This window comes from Entelurus aequoreus, linkage group LG10, assembly GCF_033978785.1.
Source record: "Entelurus aequoreus isolate RoL-2023_Sb linkage group LG10, RoL_Eaeq_v1.1, whole genome shotgun sequence".
Lineage (NCBI taxonomy): Eukaryota > Metazoa > Chordata > Actinopteri > Syngnathiformes > Syngnathidae > Entelurus > Entelurus aequoreus.
Window position 1 is genome coordinate 23,608,551 of NC_084740.1, and position 23,213 is coordinate 23,631,763.

Consider the following 23,213-nt stretch of genomic DNA (forward strand, 5'->3'; position numbering starts at 1 on the left):
CTTACTCTTCTGTTGTTTGGATACTTTACATTAGTTTTGGATGATACCACACATTTAGGAATCGATTTGATACCAAATAGTTACAGGATCGTACATTGATTAAATTTACAGTCCTCATGTGTCCAGGGACATATTTCCTGAGTTAATTAATATGATATGAATTTTTTTTTAAACGAAAAAAGATTGTGTGACGATAACAAATATTTATTTAATCATAGTAGTATCCACTAGATGTGCTCCTGTACTTGGTATCATTACAGTGGATGTCAGGTGTAGATCTACCCATGGCATGTGTTTATATTGTGACGCAGGTAAGCAACGGTGTGTAGTGAAGCATGTTTAGCTATTCCTCGTCCTGCAGGGATGATACTTGTAAGAAACTTATTTTATTTGTCACCATGGAGGCGAGGATTAGTGATTTAGAAGTAGCTAAATCACTGCCGACTGCGGATGGACGTTACCCGCTAGCTAGCTAGCCATGTCGTAAAGCACCTCTTCCAGAGGGGGTTTCAGTGTTATAACTTCACCTTTCTCTTTAGTTTTTAGGCCAAAATGCGTCCGTTCTCACTTTTCTGTCTACACACTGTGTCTGCTTGTAAGTACTTTGTGATTGTGCACTGCCGAACATGCTCCCCTGCTCGTAAACCAGCAATGACACGACGTGACGACGCGCCGTCATGCTCGGGAACCGGTATTTTTCAAACAGAGTATGGTACCGTTTTTGATTCATTAGTAATAATAATAATAATGGATTAGATTTATATAGCGCTTTTCTAGACACTCAAAGCGCTTCACAGAGAAGTGAGAACCCATCATTCATATTTACAACTCATTCATTCATCATTCATTCTCCGGTGTGAGCGGCACCGGGGGCAAGGGTGAAGTGTCCTGCCCAAGGACACAACGGCAGCGATTTTTGGATGGTAAGAGGCGGGGAGCGAACCTGCAACCCTCAGGTTTCTGGCACGGTTGCTCTACCCACTACGCCATACCGCCCCGAAGTAGTACCGCGATACTATACCAGTACCGGTATACCGTACAACCCTAAGGTGTATCATTAACAGGAACAGAGTTTAAAGTAACTAAATCACTAAGATCTTGTCTAAATAAAACGCGATTGGTGGGAACAACTTTTTCTTCCGCCGAGGTAAGTATGTACTGTGCTGTTCTCAGTCATTCAGTCTGTCATTTGTTTATTTCGGAAACTTACTGGTAATTAAAATGAGTCACTCAGTACTATTATAAAACAACAAGTGTATGTATATTGTTATTGTAGGCTATTCGGAGACACTACATACGATACAGAGTTGAATATAAACAAGACAATGCATTCAGTGCAAAATAACGGCTGTGATGTTTGTTGTTTGAAGATGGTTCCCCAAAAGCAGTAACATTTGGAATACACTACTTTTTCAGTTTTACCAGACACATTAGAATTTTTGCACAAAGTATCGGTATCATATCGGCATTGCCGATACCAGCCTGAATTTTACTTGGTATCGGATCAGAGAGAAAATCAGTGGTATCGCACATTACTACTCCCTGGAGCAGCTTTTTGTGGATTAAGGACTTTAACAAAGGAATTTTTGTGCCTGCTGTTTTTGTTATATACTGTAAGTGAAATGAGGATATTAGCTATTTAGCTAGCCGCAGACTGCCAAGCAACAAGTGCACCGCAAAAACTGAAATCTAAGTAAGAATAAATATCTCAAATAAGGGTGCTATTTGCTTATTTTCTGTCTGATAAGATAATTCTTCTCACTAAGCAGATTTTATGTTAGAGTATTTTACTTGTTTTAAGTGTCTTGGTCCTAAATTATCTCAGTAAGATATTACATCTTGTTGCTGAGATTTGATGACCTATATTGAGTAAAACATGTTTGAAACTAAAATATCAACTGTTGCAAAGCTGTGTCATCAACACTCACAAATATAAAACAACTTTTTTAAAGTAATAATTTCTTGCTTCAAGCATGAAAAAAAAAATCATGATGCCGAGCGCATATCATTATGTCAAGATAATGGCACTACCATTTACTTAATTTAAGAATATTGTTCAACATATTGAGCAAAAAGGTCTCTTTTTTTGTCTACCAAGAAAAGTGCACTTGTTATTAGTGATAATATACTTATTTTAAGGTATTTTTGGGTTCATTGAGGTTAGCTAATTTTGTTGTTTTGGAAAGTCTTGACAAGCCGAATTGTCTTGTTCTATTGGCAGATAATTTTGCTTAGTTCAAATAAAATACCCCTAATTTTTGTTTTGTTTTTTCTTGTTTTTGAACACTGACTTTTTGCAGTGTGAACAAATGTCCTGTTTTGCCAGGACGTCTCTTTTTTTCACCTTATTTTCTTATTTATATATTTTTTTTCTATAGTGATGTTCATTGTTTTTCATTGAGCCTTTATATTGCACAGCTTTAGGGCACTCTGCTGCATGAAATGAAATCTACAACTGTAATATCGTTATAACTGTACATCATTACATTGAAAAGTTTGTTCAAAAGCTATATCTGTGAAGCTGGATATACTTATACAACTAATATAGTTTTTGTTAGGGGTGTAAAAAAAAGTTTTCGAACAAATTATTAAATGTTTGGGTATAATTTTATCAAACCAAACCAGTTTTCTTTTCAGTAATATATAAATGTACCACAGCTGTTTATATATTTTATGGAGGAATGTAGTTCATCACAGAACTGGCACCCAATGTTATTAAAAAAAGTATTGATTTGGAATCGAGAATCGTTTTGAATCGAGAATCGATTCTGAATTGAATCGTTCCCACAGGAATTGAATCGAATTGAATTGTATTTCTTATTTATTTGTCCAGTATGACTTGAAATGAGAGCTATTATGTTGTTACAGGCCAATTTTTCTAATGCAAAAGATATTGGGACTAATCTACTTAGAACCAAATACCAAGTGCTAAATAGCGTGTGCAAACTATGCAATTGTGTGTACTAGTGGTGGGCGTGTTGAGGGTGATCTACCAAGACTGTGTGCACAGCTAACAAGTGCAAAAGTGGTGCTGACCACCCTAATTGAATTTTGCGTGTACTATACCAGCTGTCACCATAGAAACACTCCATCATCATGACAATATATGCTCCAACAGTCAAACCTGTGATGTTTGGTTATGTCATTGAATATCCAGCAGCCAAATAAAACATGAACTACCTTTTTTAGGCGATACGGTCTGGGAGGTGCCAGTAATGTGCGTCTGGAATGATCCACATGCACGCAACGGCATATTGCACAAAGTTTTTTTTCATAAAACAGATATATGGACGTCATTAAAAAAAGGAAAGCCAACAACAAAACAAATCCACTGAATTTGTTTAAATTAGTCCCTTAAGTTATTCAGCAACTATATAATTATACAATGATATTGCTGAATAGATGATGAGCCTATGTCTAGTATTTTTATTTCTGACAGTCAAAATATGTTGATACATACTCTCTTCACTATCTGCCTGTACAACGTGATTGCTTCTTTTCTCACAACACTTGTGCATAACTGCTTTCTAGACGTGCTAAATATAAATGGCTGCAGAACAGTTTTAGTCTTGATAAATCCCATTGTGAGTGCTAAATGATGATATTTGCATCTCCTCCTCCACAGACAAGCTAAATTGAACACGCTTTCTATTTTTGCTCACTTAAGAGACGCAATCCTGTGCGCACAAGCTTAGTAGATCAGCTTTGCGTGCGCTATCAAGTGTGTACATGTTTTAATACATGCAGACTTTTAATAGATCAGGCCCTATGTCTATTATTATGTCACTAGAGCAGTTCTACTCAAATAATGGGGCGGGCCCCCCTGGTTGGGGGCGGGGTTCAATGCCGGTGAGGCGCATTTGACCCCGGGGAACATGCATTATTAGTATCATGCTTTAAACCCTGTATCAAAAAGCTGTGCACGACAAAAAATGCTCACTGTAGCCATTAATCCTGACTTCCTCCTTTAATAATAAAAATCACCACAAATTATTTTATTCATTTTTGTTTTGTAGGTTTAAGTGTTTTATTCATTGTGCTGATCAATTTGAATTTATTATTCCGTTTATTTAATGACATTTTGACAAGTCGATCAAAAAAATGATTTTAATTCAAATTGTTTTTTTTGTTTTTTTTTATTTCAGGCAAATTGATGCACTATAAATCTTTTCTGTTACAGGCTGAAAAACGATGTTAATAAATGTATTATTTGTTGTAAGTTGATCTATGTCAGAATAATTGTATCTAAGTTATCACAAAACGTTGTGTTACATTGAGTTCAGCTCGCCCTGCGAGAGGACAAAAGCTGTCTTTGATCCTACCAAGCAAAAGGCTTGTAAAACTCCACTGTGTAGGATGGGGAGCAACATGAGGGTGTCGGTTTAATAATAATAATAATACCTGGGATTTATATAGCGCTTTTCTAAGTACCCAAAGTCGCTTTACATGTTAAAAACCCATCATTCATTCACACCTGGTGGTGGTAAGCTACTTTCGTAGCCATAGCTGCCCTGGGGTAGACTGACGGTTTCTTTGATGTATTGTAATCCACAGGAAGATATTGTCTTGACCCGAGATCTACAAAGCAGAGAGGAAGCAGGGCCTGACCCCCCTCCAGGGACCTTTTCTTTGAACTGTTTTACGACCTTTTCTTTGAACTGTTTTGTAACCAAAGGCAATGGCTGTTTATGACCCCCCTCCCTTAGAAACAGCTGTTGCCATGTAATCAGGGAAAGTCCAAATAAAAGAGGAGGTGTACAATCTTTCGTCAGAGCGTTGGACGACACTGTGCAAGGGTACAGTGTCTACGCGTTTCTTCTCAATTGAGCTAAATTGAATTATGTCTCTGCTTAATTCCTTGCTTTTTGTCTTGTTTAATAGATGTCATCAGTGTTTGAACATGACAATCTATATCTCTTTCTTTTTAATTTTTTGTTTTCTTTAATGTTAAGGATACACTGTTATGCAGAAGTGTACTTATAACAATTTCATAGACAGGCAAAACTGGATCATCATGCTTACATTACCTTTTGCTTTATATTAATTTATATCATTATGTGTTGTCTACCTTGTACTTTTTTATGTCATTACCTGAAATAAATGAATAAATGAAAAAAAAAAAAAAGTATAGTCTGTGTAACATAAAACAATTGTGAAGCACTGGATCACAGAGATTTCAAAGTTATTTTTGCACAATGGAGATATTATTTTAGGCACAATAAAACAAAAACGAGGTCCGACAATCCTATCTAAAATGATGTATTTGGTAATGATGAATAGTATTGTCATATAACAATGTTGTATCCATACAGAGGGGGCTTACTTGAAATGTAATGAAATGAAACCATTAGTTTAATCAGAGTATCTCATTGCTGGGCCGTGATCAAAAGGTAGTGTTTTTAAGTGTGTGTGTTTCGCAAGTTTTACACTGTTAAAATGTGAGTGAGCATTATTTGGACCCAAGGACACCTAAGTATACCTGTAGGACATGCATTGGACGGCATGGTGCAGCTTCACATGCGTTATGATTTTGATGAGGCGCTAGAGTCTTACTTTTGACGGTGAGGTACATGGACTTGCTGACATCGGCTCCCACGTCGTTGCTGACCTTGCACAGGTAAAAGCCGTTGTCGTCCTCCAGCACGTGTTTGATCAGCAGAGAGCCGTTACTCAGCTGCTGGATGCGAGAGCCGCTGTTCAGCAGGATGGGCTGAAACAGTGGCACACCTGCACCTGTGGCACAGAAAGAAATCATTTACATGATGATGGGCTTACAAAAGTAATGTTCCGATTCTATAAGGGCAATATACGATCTGTTCCAAAAGTGAGTACACCCCTTGCATTTGTGCAAATCATTTACAACACTAAAGCTGTCGTGACCTGTCACAATAGGTCATGTCTTGTTTTTCCTTTGTTTGTGGGTTTCCTGTGTTTGAGGTTTAGTTCTGTTCCTTGCCCTCCTTTACCTTCCTTTGTTTACGTTCTCGTTGTTAGGAGTGTTTGAGCTCACACGGCAGTTTCTGTTAAGTTGATTAATGTCCCCACCTTCTGCCATCACTAATCACACACCCTTATATACCCGTCTCACCCCGCTAGTTCTTGTTCCCCTTATGTGACTATTTGGGTTGGTTTTGTTGCTTCACTCATCTTGTTCGGCCAACTATTATTTTCTTGTTTTTCTATGCTCTGCTAAGGAATACGTTTTGTGCCAGCGGCATACTGTTTTTGTAATGTTTCCTCTGCATATGGAGTTCAAGACTAAATGTACCTGCAAGCTGCCTGATGTCCTCCACATCTTGGAATCACAAACACCTCACCATGCCAAGATGTAACCAAAACATTTCATACATTGTAAAAGTGAAGCTTATATTACAGTGTAGATTCCTATCCATTGCTGGCAACAAAAGTGAGTACACCTGTGAGTGAAAATTGGGCCCTAAGTAGGCCCGGGGCCGATACATTCTGCTGGACATTATTTGGACACCAAATTAAGCACTAATGTAATCATAATATTTAATAATAATAACGCAAGTAACCCTTTAAACGCAACAATCTTTCATTTCTCGCTGGTATTTTTTACCATTGTAACTGTAAGGACAATATATTTTATTTATTCTAAATAAGTTAACAAACACAAATAAAAGAAAATGGACTGACAAGAGGGTTCACTTTGTTCATTTAATTCCGTTTTTGAATAACGGCGTGTTCCATTTACCTCGGAAGTAGGTAGTTGGAGCTGGGAATGATGTCACAGCGTTTCAGGTACGAGGTCGGAAATCAAGCTAGTCTTGCGTTTGCCTTGTCCGAATGTAAACAACTTATGGGAAAATGTGCACTCTTTCTGTAATCTTCAAACATGGCGGATGAAGAGGAAACACAGACACTATTGCAAGCGATGTAAAATGTATACCACATGCAAAAAAATGACGTTTACGCTAAAGCTGTCACGGCGCATGCACAGTCCCGCATGCCTTGTGCTGCAAGCTCTGCCGGCGCCTCATCTGGCAAGGCTGCAGGCGATCAGCAATCAGCGTACCTGGGACTGATGAAGGCGAGCTGTATAAAGACCAGCGGACCCGAAGATCCGGCGCCGGAACATAATCATCTGTTCCCGTAGTAAGCATCCCGTCTCTGGCTTCCCTCCCGCGTACTTGATCCCTCTCTGTGTCTTCCCAGTTCCTGTGTCTTATGTAATTTGTGTTTCCCGCAGTACTTTCCGTGTCTTCCGTGATCGAGCTGTGTGCCTCGACTTCCCTCTGGACTTTGGACTGCCTCCCTCGATCCTCGACCCCTGCTGGGACACGGACCCTTTGACGCCTCGCTATACCCCCCGACCACCTGCCTGTCTCACGGACCTTCTTCTGCCTAGCCTCTTTGGACTTGTCTACTTCCTCACTCAACACTCACGGTAACACACAACAGTTAATTCCACACTTAGTCACACACCATACACACTCTTGGATTTCATCACACTCTATTCCCTTGTTGTTGAATTAATATTATTGTTTGATTATTATATAAATTTTAAATATATATATATATATATATATATATATATATATATATATATATATATATATATATATATATATATATATATATATATATATATATATATAATAAATACATAGAGGCAGCACGGTGGCAGAGGGGTTAGTACATCTGCCTCACAATACGAAGGTCCTGAGTAGTCCTGGGTTCAATCCCGGGCTCGGGATCTTTCTGTGTGGAGTTTGCATGTTCTCCCCGTGACTGCGTGGGTTCCCTCCGGGTACTCCGGCTTCCTCCCACCTCCAAAGACATGCACCTGGGGATAGGTTGATTGGCAACACTAAATTGGCCCTAGTGTGTGAATGTGAGTGTGAATGTTGTCTGTCTATCTGTGTTAGCCCTGCGATGAGGTGGCGACTTGTCCAGGGTGTACCCCGCCTTCCGTCCGATTGTAGCTGAGATAGGCTCCAGCGCCCCCCGCGACCTCAAAAGGGATAAGCGGTAGAAAATGGATGGATGGATGGATGGATGGAATAAATACATAGAGCTACTATGCCCCCTTGTGGTCTGTGTCGTCTACTCCCCCCGTAAACATAACAATCGTATGGGTAATCAGAAGTGCTGGTAATGGATATTATAGAAGCTTATATTATTGTTTACGTTTGGAGCAGCCATCTTAGAAGCCAACTCAGGGGTGGTGAGAATTCTCCGACTTTTCGAGTAGGAAATCCGACTTTGAGGAGCGTTGGATCTGAAACTTCCGGCCGCACCATGAATGCTCTCATGCACAGAGTGAACCCTCTTGCACCTTGTTTAAAAAACAAGACACAAAGAAAACAAACCCAAAGCTGTCAAGTTCATTTTTATTTATCGTTATTAATTGATGTGTTGACTATCGGCCTAACCCAAAGTGTCAATATTTTTCCCTGTAAAAAGAACGATATCTCTAATTCTAACACACCTGAGACCTTGTAGCAGGTCACATGATCCGGGTAAGGGAAAATGGCTAATTGGGCCCAGTTTTTCCACTTAGGGGAGGACATTAATGCCAGCGTGTTGAGCTATAATACAAAGTTATACAAGCTGTACACTGACTACTTTAAAGACTACCTAAGTGTAATTTTTTGTGTTTTAGTCTCCCATTAAAATATATTAGAAAACACTAGCATGCGTACAAACACTTTTGGGCTACAGAATTGCAGAAACCAAAATTTTAAAATAGTGGACCAACTATATTTTCTAGTGTGTGTGTGCTTTCTTTCAAGCACATGTGTTTACTGACTTGATGACAAAGCCTGTCAGATTTAAGAAGTGTTGTCAACATGTTTCTTAACACCAGGTCTAAATCCTTAAACCGCCCAACAGCTGCCGAGCGAGTCGACAGAGCTGAGCGGCTGCCGGTGAGATGCAATCGGAAGAGACGTAACGCTCATGTCGAACAAAGGCAGCAGATTGGTGGCACGGGGAAGCCTCCACGTGAAGCAGATTGACCGTTGTTGGACAAGGATTTTGCTCTGTATTATTAACAAAGTGTGTGTGTGTCAGCGGGATACGAGGACATATTGGTGTTGATGACCTGCAGCCGCTTGGCAAAGAAAAGGACGACATGGTCTGCTGTTGACCAACAGCAGCCTTCTGCTCCCAACTGCACTCACAATGTGGCCCGTTTACATCAGCACGGCTACCCTGGGCGTTAACTTTGTGGATTATTTTGAGTCATTCTTTACGTTTGTCCTATACAATGTGGAAAATATCAATAATAACTGGCAGAAGTAGCGATCACATTAATTATATGACAAGTACGTTGCACCCGCATGTGCATGAGCATGAGCAAGGGTACACTGGGTTTTGATGTTGTGGATTATTTTGAGTCATTCTTTTAATTTGTGTGATATAAGGTGAAAGATATCAGTAATATCTGGCAGAAATAGCGATCACATTAGTTATATGACAAGTACGTAGCATTTGCATGTGCATGAGCAAACATACTCTGTTTTTTTCATGTTGTGGATTATTTTGGGTCATTCTTTAATTTATGTTATGTAAGGTGAAAGATATCATTAAAAACTGGCAGAAGTAGCGATCACATTAATTAAATGACAAGTATGTAGCATTTGCATGTGCATGAGCAAGCATACTCTGTTTTTTTCATGTTGTGGATTATTTTGGGTCATTCTTTAATTTATGTTATATAAGCATTAAAATCTGGCAGAAGTAGCGATCACATTAATTATATGACATGTATGTAGCATTCGCATGTGCATGAGCAAGCGTACTCTGTTTTTTTATGTTGTGAATTATTTTGAATCATTCTTTAACTGGTGTTATGTTAGTTGGAAGATACCATTGATAACTGGCAGAAGTAGCGATCACATTAATTATATGACAAGTACGTAGCACTCGCATGTGCATGAGCAAGGGTACGCTGGGTTTTGATGTTGTGGATTATTTTGAGTCATTCTTTTAATTTGTGTTATGTAAGGTGGAAGATATCATTAATATCTGGCAGAAATAGCGATCACATTGGTTATATGACAAGTACATAGCATTTGCATGTGCACGAGCAAGCATACATTGTTTTTTTATGTTGTGGATTATTTTGAGTCATTCTTTAATTTATGTTATATAAGGTGAAATATATCATTAATAACTGACAGAAGTAGCAATCACAGTAAGTATATGACAAGTACGTAGCAGTCGCATGTGCATGAGCAAGCATACTCTGGTTTTTTTATGTCGACGATTATTTTGAATCATTCTTTAATTTGTGTTATCTTAGGTGGAAGATATCATTAATAACTAGCAGAAGTGGCGATTACATTTATTATATGACAAGTATGTAGCATTCGAATGTGCATGAGCAAGCGTACTCTGTTTTTTTAATGTTGTGGATTATTTTGAGTCATTCTTTAATTTGTGTTATGTAAGGTGAAAGATATCATTATTAGCTGGCAGAAGTAGCGATCACATTAATTAAATGACAATGATGTAGCATTCGCATGTGCATGAGCAAGCGTACTCTGTTTTTTTAATGTTGTGGATTATTTTGAGTCAATCTTTAATTTATGTTATGTAAGGTGAATGTCATTAATAACTGATAAGAGAAGCAGTCCCATTAATTATATGCCTGTTATTATATGACTCGCATGTGCCTGTGCATGAGCAAGCATTTTTGCGTTGGTGTTGTGGATTACTTTTGGGTCATTCTGTTCATTTGTATTATGCAAAGTGGTGGTTGTCGTTAATTACTGGCAAGGGGGCAATATTAATTATTTTTGACTGTACGCCTACTTTGTGTGGGCAATTAGTACACTGAACACTTTTGTTTTTTCTCCCATTTTTCATGAGTTCAACTCAAAGATCTAAAACTTTTATTAAATACACAAAAGATCTATTCCTCTTAAATATTGTTCACAAATCTGTCTAAATCTTATTTGCCAAGATAATGCATCCCACTTCACAGGTGTGGCATATCAAGATGCTGATTAAACAGCATTATTATTGCACAGGTGTAATACAGGTGTAATACATTCACCAATATCAAATACAATCCACAAACAAATTCTGTGTAAAATGTGCAAAAACATTAGCAAGATTTTTAGTGTGTACTTTCTGCACATTTCGAGCACAAATGAATAATTTAATAGACAATTCTTGCGATGTTTGATAGTTAATCCTAATGTAGTTAGTGTAAAGACTTGCTTGTGTTGTGCAGATGAAGTTCGGAATTACAGTGTTCATGAATGCCCCTCGCCAAGAAACATGTGTGTGAGTTTGACGTGGGTGTTGGAACTGAGCACTGCTCTTGGCGTTTCGGCAACAAATCGCCACCAGTAGGTACCTAGTTTTTTGGTCTGGTTACGACTATTTACGACATTATAGTGATGAGTTTCAGTTTCATTCCCATGACTCCGGACCACCAAGAGTGACAAAATATGTCCAACATTGGATGCCTGCGTACCTCACATCTTTTTCAATTTATCGCGTTTATTTGAGAATCAAAGTTGGATCTCATTCTCCTGTTGCAGCCCTAAATGTGTGCAATATGTCTCTAAGAATGAATTATACCAAACGAGGGTCCTGCGGTGCACTCTAACGATGAAAGCGCCATATTTCACCTCGGCTCATGTACTATTAAACACGCGTGTGCGTGTAGAGATTAGGCCATTTAGTGAGCCGTGGTTTTTTTTTTCCTTTTTGCTTTTTAATTAAAAAGCAGCTAAGTGGTCCGGAGAGAACAGGGTCAAGTGGCGACTCCATTTCTGCTCCCTTGGCTCCGAGAGCAAAGCCAGGGAGACGTGTTCCTCCTTGAATTATGGATTTTGCATACTCAAATAGAACTGGTTGTTATGCTAATAGCGGGCGACCTTTACTTATAGTTCCCTTTTTCCCAGAGACATTCATCTGGCTCTTTGCTACTGAGGTTGCTGTAAAAGAAACCGGACTGTCATTACCAGGAAACTGCACTCAGACATGCAAGAACTTACACAATACAGTGGAACCGCCAAAGCACTGGTGTCAAAATCAAGGCCCGGGGGCAAGATCTGGCCCGCGAAAGCCTGGAAATAATTAGTATCAATAATGTGCCTTATCTTTTCTTACTATATGTATTAGTTATTTCCATTCTGACAGAAACAAATATATGGGATGCATACATTTGCACACCTTTTCAAATATAATAGTATCCAATATTGCAACTAATTTAGTATTGGTTTTTTTTGTCCGTTAACATAAAAATAAATACCTAAATGTCAGCTTTACATATGATTTCAATCAAGTTATCCATCCAATTGTACACTGTAAGGATGACATTACATTTTGCGGTAAAAAAAACTTCACCACTGTTTTTTACGGTAAAATTCTGTCGACCGAGCTGCCAGTTTTTTTTACTGTAAAATCTACGGTTGTTGTTTTTACGGTGTATTACTGTAAATGAAAAAAACGGTACCACATTTTTTTTGTGTAAAAAACTGGCAGCTCAGTTGAAAAAATGTAACCATAAAAAAAACAGTGGAGGAGATTTTTTAATTTACAGTAATATGCTGTAAAAAAACACAGTACATTTTACTTTAAATTTTGGCAACTACGCTGCCAGTATTTTTCTGTAGAAAAAATCCATAGTACTATTTTTTCACATTTATCATGATACCTTGTGAACAAAAAGTTTGGTGACTGAGCTGCCAGATTTTTTACTGTAAAATGTACAGATTTATTTTATAGTGTACATATTTTTTTTTTTTTTTTAAAGTACAAAATTTTTTTTTTATATATATATATATATATATATATATATATATGTGTGTGTGTGTGGGAAAAAATCACAAGACTATTTCATCTCTACAGGCCTGTTTCATGAGGGTTTCCTCAATCATCAGGAGATTTCATTGTCTCCTGATGATTGAGGAAACCCTCATGAAACAGGCCTGTAGAGATGAAATAGTCTTGTGATTTTTTCCCACACATACATTACGCTCTACCACTGTATCGAGCACAATTTTTTTTGGATAATCTAATTAAGACATATATATATATATATATATATATATATATATATATATATATATATATATATATATATATATATATATATATATATATATATATATATATATATATATATACATATATATATATATATATATATATATATATATATATATATATATATATATATATATATATATATATATATATATATATATATATATATATATATATATATATATATATATATATACAAAAGTTTGGACACATCTTCTCCTCATTCAATGCGTGTTCTTTATTTTCATGACTATTTACATTGTAGATTGTCACTGAAGGCTACTTAACAAAAAAAGGGGAAATAACTGAAAACATGTTTTATATTATAGTTTCTTTAAAATAGCCACACTTTGCTCTGATGACTGCTTCGCACACTCTTGGCATTCTCTCGATGAGCTTCAAGAGGAAGTCACCTGAAATGGTTTTCACTTCACAGGTGTCATAGTTTTGATGCCTTCAGTGACAATCTACAATGTAAATAGTCATGAAAATAAACAAAACACATTGAAATGAGAAGGTGTGTCCAATCTTTTGGCCTGTACTGTATCTATATATATATATATACACAATAATCAAATACAAAGGCAAATTCATATATTATTCGCTGTTACAAGCGGCCCTCTGAGCCTTAACTGCGATGTGGCCCTTAATAAAAACGTTTGACACTCCTATTCTAAAGGAAGTTGTATTTTTCTGATTACGAGACCCTTACACACGTAATGAATGACACTTCAGCTCAGTGAGCATCTAAAAGACGTTGGTGTAAAATTTACCTTCATTTTATTTTTTGTCTTCTGGGGTACCTTATTTTGAAAGAATCCCCTTTTACACCCATATGTCACACAAAGTTTTGTAATCAATCAGAAAAAATCAAGCAGCTGAAATGCGCCAAACATGAATAAGTGTGGAGAGTGTTTTGCAATTTTCCCATGATTCTTTGTAATGGATTTAAACGGGTGTAATGTTTAGTGTTTTATAGTGAATGGACATTTTTTACTATGTCCCCAAAGTTCAGTGAGCAGGTTGTGTTGTGTGTGACCGTGTCTCTTGACATTTATGTGTTGTTTTGTTTTATTTATTAATTTTTTATTAATTTTTTTGCACCATGACTACGGAAGGTTGTTTGCATTGGGTCATATAAGTAAATGCTGCGCAGTTGTCAATTCAGAGCATAATTACAAACCGTTGGCATGAATAACTAATGTTACCCGCTAGATGGAGACACAATATCAGCATCAAAATTGTCAGACTATTAAAGTGAATGCAATCTACCTGTGAGTAAGATTCTGACTCATGACATCTTTAATTATGTCTAAATCACTTCCTGTTGGAAAAATAAATATTGTAAATGTAAATCAGAGGTCAAACAACGTCCCAAAATAGATTGTGTTGTTATATAAAAAATGCATGCAGAATTAGACTTATGTTTACATATGAAAATAACCTGATTATTGTGTTATTAAGCTGTGTTGCTGTGTAGAATAATCCCTTTATAAAGCTGTTCATGTAAAACGTCCACATTTTGCACTTATGTTCAACGTACCTGGCGCACATTCAAGAATCTCTTCAAATATTGCTTATAATTTCAATAATTTCCATTGTAAATGAAGAGCTTTGATGGAGGCCACGGTTGTTACAGCCATCAGGAATGGTCAGATGGTGTTAATCAGGCATGAGGCGCACACACACGCACACGCTCACACACAGACACACACACACACACACACACACACACACACACACACACACACACACACACACACACACACACACACACACACACACACACACACACACACACACACACACACATTCTTGTATTTACTACCTTCTTGAGACTTCCGAAAAATGCCTCCCTCTTTAGGACCACCCTTTCTAGATATATAAAGATTTGTATTTACAACATTAATAATATATACAAACTATGCATGCATAAAAAAGCTTGTTGTGAAAAATTTGTGAAAAATGTTGGCAGTATTATAATAAATGATAATAAATGATAAATGGGTTATACTTGTATAGCGCTTTTCTACCTTCAAGGTACTCAAAGCACTTTGACAGTGTTTCCACATTCACCCATTCACACACACATTCACACACTGATGGAGGGAGCTGCCATGCAAGGCGCTACCAGCACCCATCAGGAGCAAGGGTGAAGTGTCTTGCCCAAGGACACAACGGACGGGACTAGGATGGTAGAAGGTGGGGATTGAACCCCAGTAACCAGCAACCCTCCGATTGCTGGCACGGCCACTCTACCAACTTCGCCACGCCGTCAATAAAAGTCGTAATTTTACTCAACGCAAGTCAAAATTTTACAAGAAAAACTGAACATTTGTGCAATATTATGAAAAGAGTCGTAATTTTACTCGACAAAAGTCACAATTTTATAACAAAACTTAAACAATTTTGGTAATATTATAGTAATAATCGGAATTTTTACCTCGCAAAATTATAACAAAAGTCATCATTTTACTCAAAAAATGTCAGTATTTTACAAGAACAACAAATGACAAAAGTCACCGTTTTGCATTAAAAAGTAATAATTTTACATAAAAAAGTAATGATTTTACATAAAAAAGTAATAATTTTACATAAAAAAGTAATAATTTTACGAAAAAAATATTGCAGTATTACAGAAACAGAAAGAATATGAGAAATTGTTCCCAATTTTAAAAAAAAGAAGTCGACACATTGTGTAGAATTTCTGACCTCTTGACCTATATTTCTTGTCTTTTAAGAATGTCCGCTCATTTTCAATTCTCTTGTATTTTGTGCCATTGAATGGACCAGTTGTGGGACAAAAGTGAATATTAAGTCGTGCCAACCGGTCTACAGAATGTGTTGACTGTCTAAAGGATTCGAGTTGTTATGGAACAGATAGGGAAAACAACAAGACATTGACGCATTTAGATAACAAACAATGACGCACAAGAGACATATAAAAAATGGCAGAAGACCGGAACTCGACAGTGATTTTGGCTTGTGTGTGTCTTGTTTGCTCCGGAGTAACATGTGGTCTGTCTGCACGGCCAACTTAATTCAACCTGCACTTCTGATAATGGGTAAATAAATGTGTTGTACTGAAGTGAAGTGAATTACATTTATATAGCGCTTTTTCTCAAGTGACTCAAAGCGCTTTACATTGTGAAACCCAATATCTAAGTTACATTTAAACCAGTGTGGGTGGCACTGGGAGCAGGTGGGTAAAGTGTCTTGCCCAAGGACACAACGGCAGTGACTAGGATGGCGGAAGCGGGGATTGAACCTTCAACCCTCAAGTTGCTGGCACGGCCGCTGTACCAACCGAGCTATACCGTACTACTAACTACTTTTGTTGCCTGTTTAAGCTTCGGACAATCCACTACACAAATTGGCGTCACGAACAGGATGGTTTAGAAGCTACAGGTCGACAGCCGCTCCCGCTCTCTCAGTCAGGCAGACAGTGTGCTGCACGCGCGCATAACAAGGTAAGTGTTTTGCTTAAAGTGTAAACATTTTCTGCCTGGAGAGAGCCGGATCGATAAGACTAATTGCTGAATCTATTTTTGATAAAAGATAGGTTTAGTCAGGTTCTCCAAAAACAACCTGGAATGGGGTAAATTATGGTTGGATTGAGTTGTTTTATATGTGATCATTTGTCTGTGAGTTTGTTGAAAACTTGTGATTTCTTGTTTTTAACATAAGGGGATTGTTGATAGAATTTTGGTGGTTTGGAGTGTTTTTGAAGCGTAGACTATGTGAGACGAAAAATTTCTTTTAACCTCTTCATCCTCTGTCGTTGCTGGCAGAGGATGCTTCTTTCTGCAAGTGCATCAGAATTAGCCAGAGTTGGATACAGCTAAATTTAAGGCAGGGTTTGCTAACTGGTGTGACATTTGGCCCATACAAATTTATGAAGTCTATGAATGTGCGACATATCTCTCTATGTGGAAACTGCAGCGGTGGAAAAGCCTCATTTTGGGTGACCGTTTGGTGACTCCGGTAAAGGAGATCAACTGAGCTATATTTGTCACGACATTCTGTTTAATTGGCTGCAGTATAGATGGATAGAGATCGCGCTCCATATGGTAGAGCTTTGGTGGAGCTTTGGTGAAGCTTTGGTGAAACTGTATGGAACTGACCAAAACATGATGACTGTAGAGCATTGGGTGATTATCAGTGACTCTATGGTGCTTTTATGCTGTTGCCGTGTATTGGTCAGGGAGTAAAACCAGGGGCTGCTCCGCTGAACGGGTTAATCGCCGTTGTATGAGTAATGATGGGACCTGTGTTTGTTAATGAGACGGCCGATTCCACAAAAGCACGCGTGCATTAGTTGTTTATATTGGTCCGGACCAGGGGGGCGTGGTTTGTGGGCTAAAAATGTGTGTTTTTTGAATTTATATATATATATCTGCGTATTTTAATAACTTTTGTGTAGCACCTGGTTTCTTATCTGGTTTAATTCCCCCCTTCCTTTCCCCCACCCCTCTCGCAACCTCCCTTTACGCTTTTTCTCACAGCCCCGCTATCTGTAAAAGTTGGGAAATTGTCTAAAATGTGTGTGCGTGTGAGAAAGTAGACAAAGTTTATGTACAGAAAACATATGAGTGAATGATCTATCCATTTAATTATCTTATTCCGCTCTCGGAGGTTGGATCGCGGGGGCAGCAGCCTAAGCAGGGAAGCTCCCCCTCTTTGGCGCTGCGAGCGAATTCCAGTCATTTGAATTTGTTTTTAACTATACTGGTGATTGTGACTGTGCGATATTACAGTTGTTTTACACACTGAGATTTTGAGTACGGGAAAAAAGGCTCTTGCTCGCTGGTAAATTCTCTGTGAGAGTGACTGTGTGACGCATATAAAGAAAAAAAAAAGAAAAAAAAAAGGGGGTCTCAGCTGGGAGACATTTTGAGATAAGAGTGTGTCAGAAGTGGCGAGGCTGTGTGAGTGTCAGCTGTACGAGGCATTGGGCCGAAGAGGAGTGACACTGTTAGCATTGAGCTGGGTTAGCATTGTGTTAGCATAGCATTGAGCTGGGTTAGCATTGTGTTGGCATAGCATTGAGCTAGGTTAGCATTGGGTTGGCATAGCATTGGGCTAGGTTAGCAAAAGTTTGCTTACTGAGGCATAGTAAGGCTACGTTAGCATCTAGCTTGGCATTACTAAGTGTGGTTGAACAGTTATTCTCGGTCTGTAGAGTGTGATAGTAGTAGGTGCTTGCTAAGTCCAGTAAAATAATAGATATATGGAAAATTACACGTTTAAATATCAATAAATAAATACGGATTGTGGGACATTGAAACATTGTTTCATCATTTATTTATATGTTTAGTATACTTTTTTTTGGTACAGCCTTGATGCTCTGCTGATCCATACAGTTCCTGTGTGGAGCTGAGACAAAACACACACGCACGAACATCATAGATTAGGACACATTGTAACTTTGAATTAATAGTTATACAACAAATAAATTAATAATATTGAATTTAAATTTGATAAAGATAAATTGATTATACATTGACATTTTAATTTTTTTTTAGGAATAAACACACAATAAAATAAAAGTTAAATTTATATTCTAAAACATCTAAGGGCATCTGTGCAAACTGTGAAACATAGATTCTGAAGAAGTACAGATAAGAGCCACTCAGCGCCATTGTCAAAACAAAACGTAGAGAAGCGTTAAACAAATTCTAATCAGAAGGAAGACAGACCAAAATATGATAACTTAAGTAAACAGACAGCAAGTAAACCAGAAACAATAATGTAAATAAATAACAAAGAAAGCAAATTTCTATGTGACATTGGTGCATGTAGAATTACAAATAGAGAATAAAACTAAATGGAAATAACTGTCTGCAAGATGTGCATGACGTCATGAATTGTGCTCGGGTTAGTAATAGATAGATAGATAGACATATAACACATTATTGATTCCTTCAGGAGAGTTCCCTCAGGAAGAAGAAGTAAAAAGTAAACAGTAACTAATAAGGGTATAAATGGAAACAAAATAGAAAAATATTACAAGGAGAATAAAAATAGAACAGTAAAATAAGAGAAACTAGGCATTAACGACCATGATATAAAAAAGTATTGCACTGTTATTGTTTTGCATTCCCTGTCATCCTAGCACCCCCCCCCCCCCCCCAAAGAGGAGTTGTACAGTGTAATGATGTATGAGACAAAGGATCTTTTATAGGCTAAACCAGTAGTTCTCAAAGGAGGGTATGGTGTTTCCGCCTGGATAAAAAAGGGAGGTACTTGAAGGTATGCCAAGTGGTACCTGAGATTTTAAATATTTTAAAATAGCGACAATTCAAAATCCTTTATAAATATAATTATAGAAGAATAATGCTTCAACAAAATAAATATTTAGAATTATGTTCACGAGCCCAGATGGATCTCTATTACAATATCCAAAGAAGGTTGATGATTAATTATATGTATAAAAATCTTTATTATAATTTAATCACTTGTTTAATTTTTAAAACGTTTTAGTTATTCTTATTTTTTTGTTTGTCCAAATAAGTCAAGTAAGACCACAACAAATGAGCAATATGGTGCACTGTTATACAATTTAATAAATCAGAAAATAATGACATTATGCTGTATTTTATTTCTTTATTTTACGGGGAAAAAAGGTTGAAAACCACTGCCCTAAATCATATCTAAAGCTAAAATTATTTTATAAGACTGATTATTTTGGATTATTGTGTTTGTATTGTGAGAGAAGGAGAGAAAGTGAGAGAGAGAGGAAGAGAGAGCACGTGAAAAAACAGATTGAGGGTGAAGAGGATGGTTTGAGAAAATATGGGAAAAGGATGTTTATAACCTTACGTTATGTGAATGGTTTCTAGGAGAACAGAAAATAGAAACATTGTGTGAAGTGTAAGGAAGAGATGGATACAGGATGTTGTTTGTAAAGGAAAACGAAAGTGAAGAAAAGATGAGAAAGTGACAAATGAAGGTATTCGTAAATGGTATGCTGTTGATTGTGGTTAGCTGCAAGTTTGTTTATTTGTTTGTTTAGTTGTTTGAGTGAAATGGGAAGAAATCAATAGGAATAATTACATGCAAAATGGAATAAAACTATGAGTGCGATAGATAATGAATGAATAAATGAAATAGGTTTATTTTGGTCATATAATCAACCATCAACCAATTTGTGTGAGCAGTTTAACAGTAAATTAGACATATTAACAATCATACACATTTACACACAGAACAAAAAAGAAAAAGAATGACCGAAAAAAAACAATAGGCGGAAGCCAAAGCTTATATTGGCCTATGATATACAATTACTGAACATTAAATTACCTGGAACATCAACGTTAAAAGATGAAAGTAATTGTTACTATATTTTATAATAAACTTATATAAACTTTACTTTTCAAGGGTCTCCAAAACCATAACAAAAAACTACATGTGTTCAGCTCATCACTGAGGATGGTACATCATTTAACTCCTAAAACTGAAATACATTTGTGTTTTTATTTTTTATTTTACTTGACCTATTTCAAAAATCAATATCCCCCATAAATGATAGTTTTCTCCTCATAATGTAAACAAGCTAAGAATACAAACTGGAGGGCTGTTGTTCTTTACTCGGAAACATAATTGCCATTGTTTTAAAATTAAATTATCTGAACATTTAACACATTATGACTTATAAAAAATAGATTGGTATGATCATAACAATAATGCTTTGGGTAATATTGAAATGAGCCTTTTAATTTTAAGTATTGGGTCTATATTTCTTCTATAAACATTTCCCCAAACTTCAAAACAATATTACATATGGAAAAATAAATGAATAATATAACATGTGCAGACATTTCTTATTCAGCATGTGTTTAACTTTATACAGAATAGCAATGGATTAGGATATTTTTCTTTAATATGTTCAATATGCGGCTTCCAACATATTAATGATCAATTACTATTCTCAAGAATGTAGTTCATGTACTCTGTGAATTTCCACTTGATTGAACTTTAATTTGTGTTTCACAATTTGACTTTGCACCCTGGACATGTCGCCACCTCATCACAGGGCCAACACAGATAGATAGACAGACAACATTCACACACTAGGGCAAATTTAGTCTTATTAATTTCTACATATTGAGATCTATTACTTAAAATAACTACTTAACCACTGTTGTGAAACACTTTTAATTTATGGGAGTATTGGGATAGGATTGAGGAAGATGTCTGCTGTGGTGGTGGTTAGTTTGGAAATTAATTTAATACAAGTAACTTTAAAGTGCACTCTGACATTTTAGTTTGGAGTAATTTATAGTTTTATTTAGACATTGCGGTGCACCATAACATACGCCCGGGAATCGTTTTTGGTGATTTGGCTCCCAAAATTTTTTGTGGTCTTTGGTGTGACTCGGCCGGGGTTTTGGGCTTGCGACCTGCCGATTTCAGGGCGGACACTCTAACCACTAGGCCACTGAGATGAAGGAGGCAAACCAAATCTCAACAGCTTTCAGTTAGCTACAGATTTTGAGAGTATAATGCGAATAACTATAACTTTACAACTGTTTGCTGTGAATAGTGTTGAATAATAATTACAAATAACAGCCTACATTAATAATTAGAATAAGAGCCGATATGTAAAGTGTTAAAAAGAGGAGAAGTGTGATTAGGCATGGCGCTTAGAGCATGGCCTTGTGTGTTTGTTGTGACTAGGTTGGATAACCAGTCGGAGACAGGCAAGGCAAGGCGGGGCAGCTTTGTTTGTGTGGCGTTTTTCATGCAACAAAGTGAAATGAAAGAAAATAAAAGCAAAATTAAAATGCAGACAATAAAAATAAACACAGTGCGGACGTTAAAAGTTAAAAGATTAAAAGATTTAGCTGAAAGATAAGGAGAAACGTGAATAAAAACATTCTTTTGTTTTGGAGAATATCACGCACAGCGGGAGGTCAGAGTGCAAGCATGACAGCTTGCTCGCGGCTACTGATAGACAAATGATAGTTTAAATTAACTTATAGATAATCTTTAAGTGAATTAAAAGGGTACTTAAATACACATGAAGTAGTACGTATAATCTTTGAATTAAGGTTTTTGATTAGCAATTAATGGGATAGTTAAGACTGTAATTTTAAAACGTGATATGCAAATTGAACTAACCGAGAGGATATGAAAACGATGGGTGTACATGTTTTGAGTTCCAAATTCTGGAGGAAAAAACCTCAACAAAACGTAAAACCATACAGACGGACTTGGGTGGTAGCCACGGTTGTGCTAGGTCAAGCGAGGGTGGAAAGGATATGCAGCAGGGAGACTGCCAACTTCTCTGAACAAGACAAGCTCCAAAGTTGTAGCCAGAACATGCTCACAAAAAATACAGGTGTGACAGCAGGACGAACAGCAGGATACAAACAGACCCCTGCTGGACATAAGTGTCAACGGACAATGTTCAACACAATCTTTGAAGCATTCCTTTGTGGTCAACCTGCACACACCTTGTAATGACCTGCTTACGAACTGTGCCCTGACAATTCAATACCGCACAGAAGGAACTTCCTGATGTTGCCTGACAGCACGACATCAGCTGACAACTACTGGGGACGCCTCCCAGGAACGAATGGAAGACGGGGACTGCTCCAACTGTCCTAGCACTGGCTGACGGAGGTGCGTCCGTGTGTCCTGCCACCCAAACCGCCAAAGTGTATGATCACCAATTAGACGACTCATAATAGGAGCCTTTTGACTCTTATATATGGTGGGACTCAAGGTATGGCCGCTCATGTGAACTATCCTTACAACAATTAGAATGGTGTAAGATGGACAACTAATGACCCACATTGTTCCCAAAAATTTAGGTCAAATGATAAAACAGGGCGTAGCTGCCGCTGATTGAACCGATACGCAAATACCACATTTTCAATTATTTCGGTTGTCTGTTAAAAACATAGCTATTGGTTGCAATTTGGACATTCCTGCTGTAGGCTACAAAGAGCTAGCAGCTACACAACAGCTGAGTTAAAACAAAATTTAAGCATATCAAATAATTGTAGTTGTTTATTACATACACAAAGTCGCAGAGAGACAGAAGTCTGTAGAAAGTATTCAGTAACAAACGTGTCCGCATTATTAAACTTTCTACCACAGGAAACATACTGAACAAATACAGCAGTTACTGTCAGACTCTAATCCGGATTACCTTGTCTATCAGAGACATGGTT

At 37.2% G+C, this 23,213-nt stretch overlaps 1 protein-coding gene across 1 annotated transcript in view; it reads right to left on the reverse strand.

The window, feature by feature from the left end:
• The window catches only part of LOC133658382 (cell adhesion molecule DSCAM-like), a 302,795-nt gene that overhangs the window by 55,616 nt on the left and 223,966 nt on the right, over positions 1–23,213 (reverse strand). The window contains 1 exon segment of the mRNA XM_062060368.1: positions 5,554–5,733. Coding sequence (XP_061916352.1) covers positions 5,554–5,733 — 180 coding nt within the window.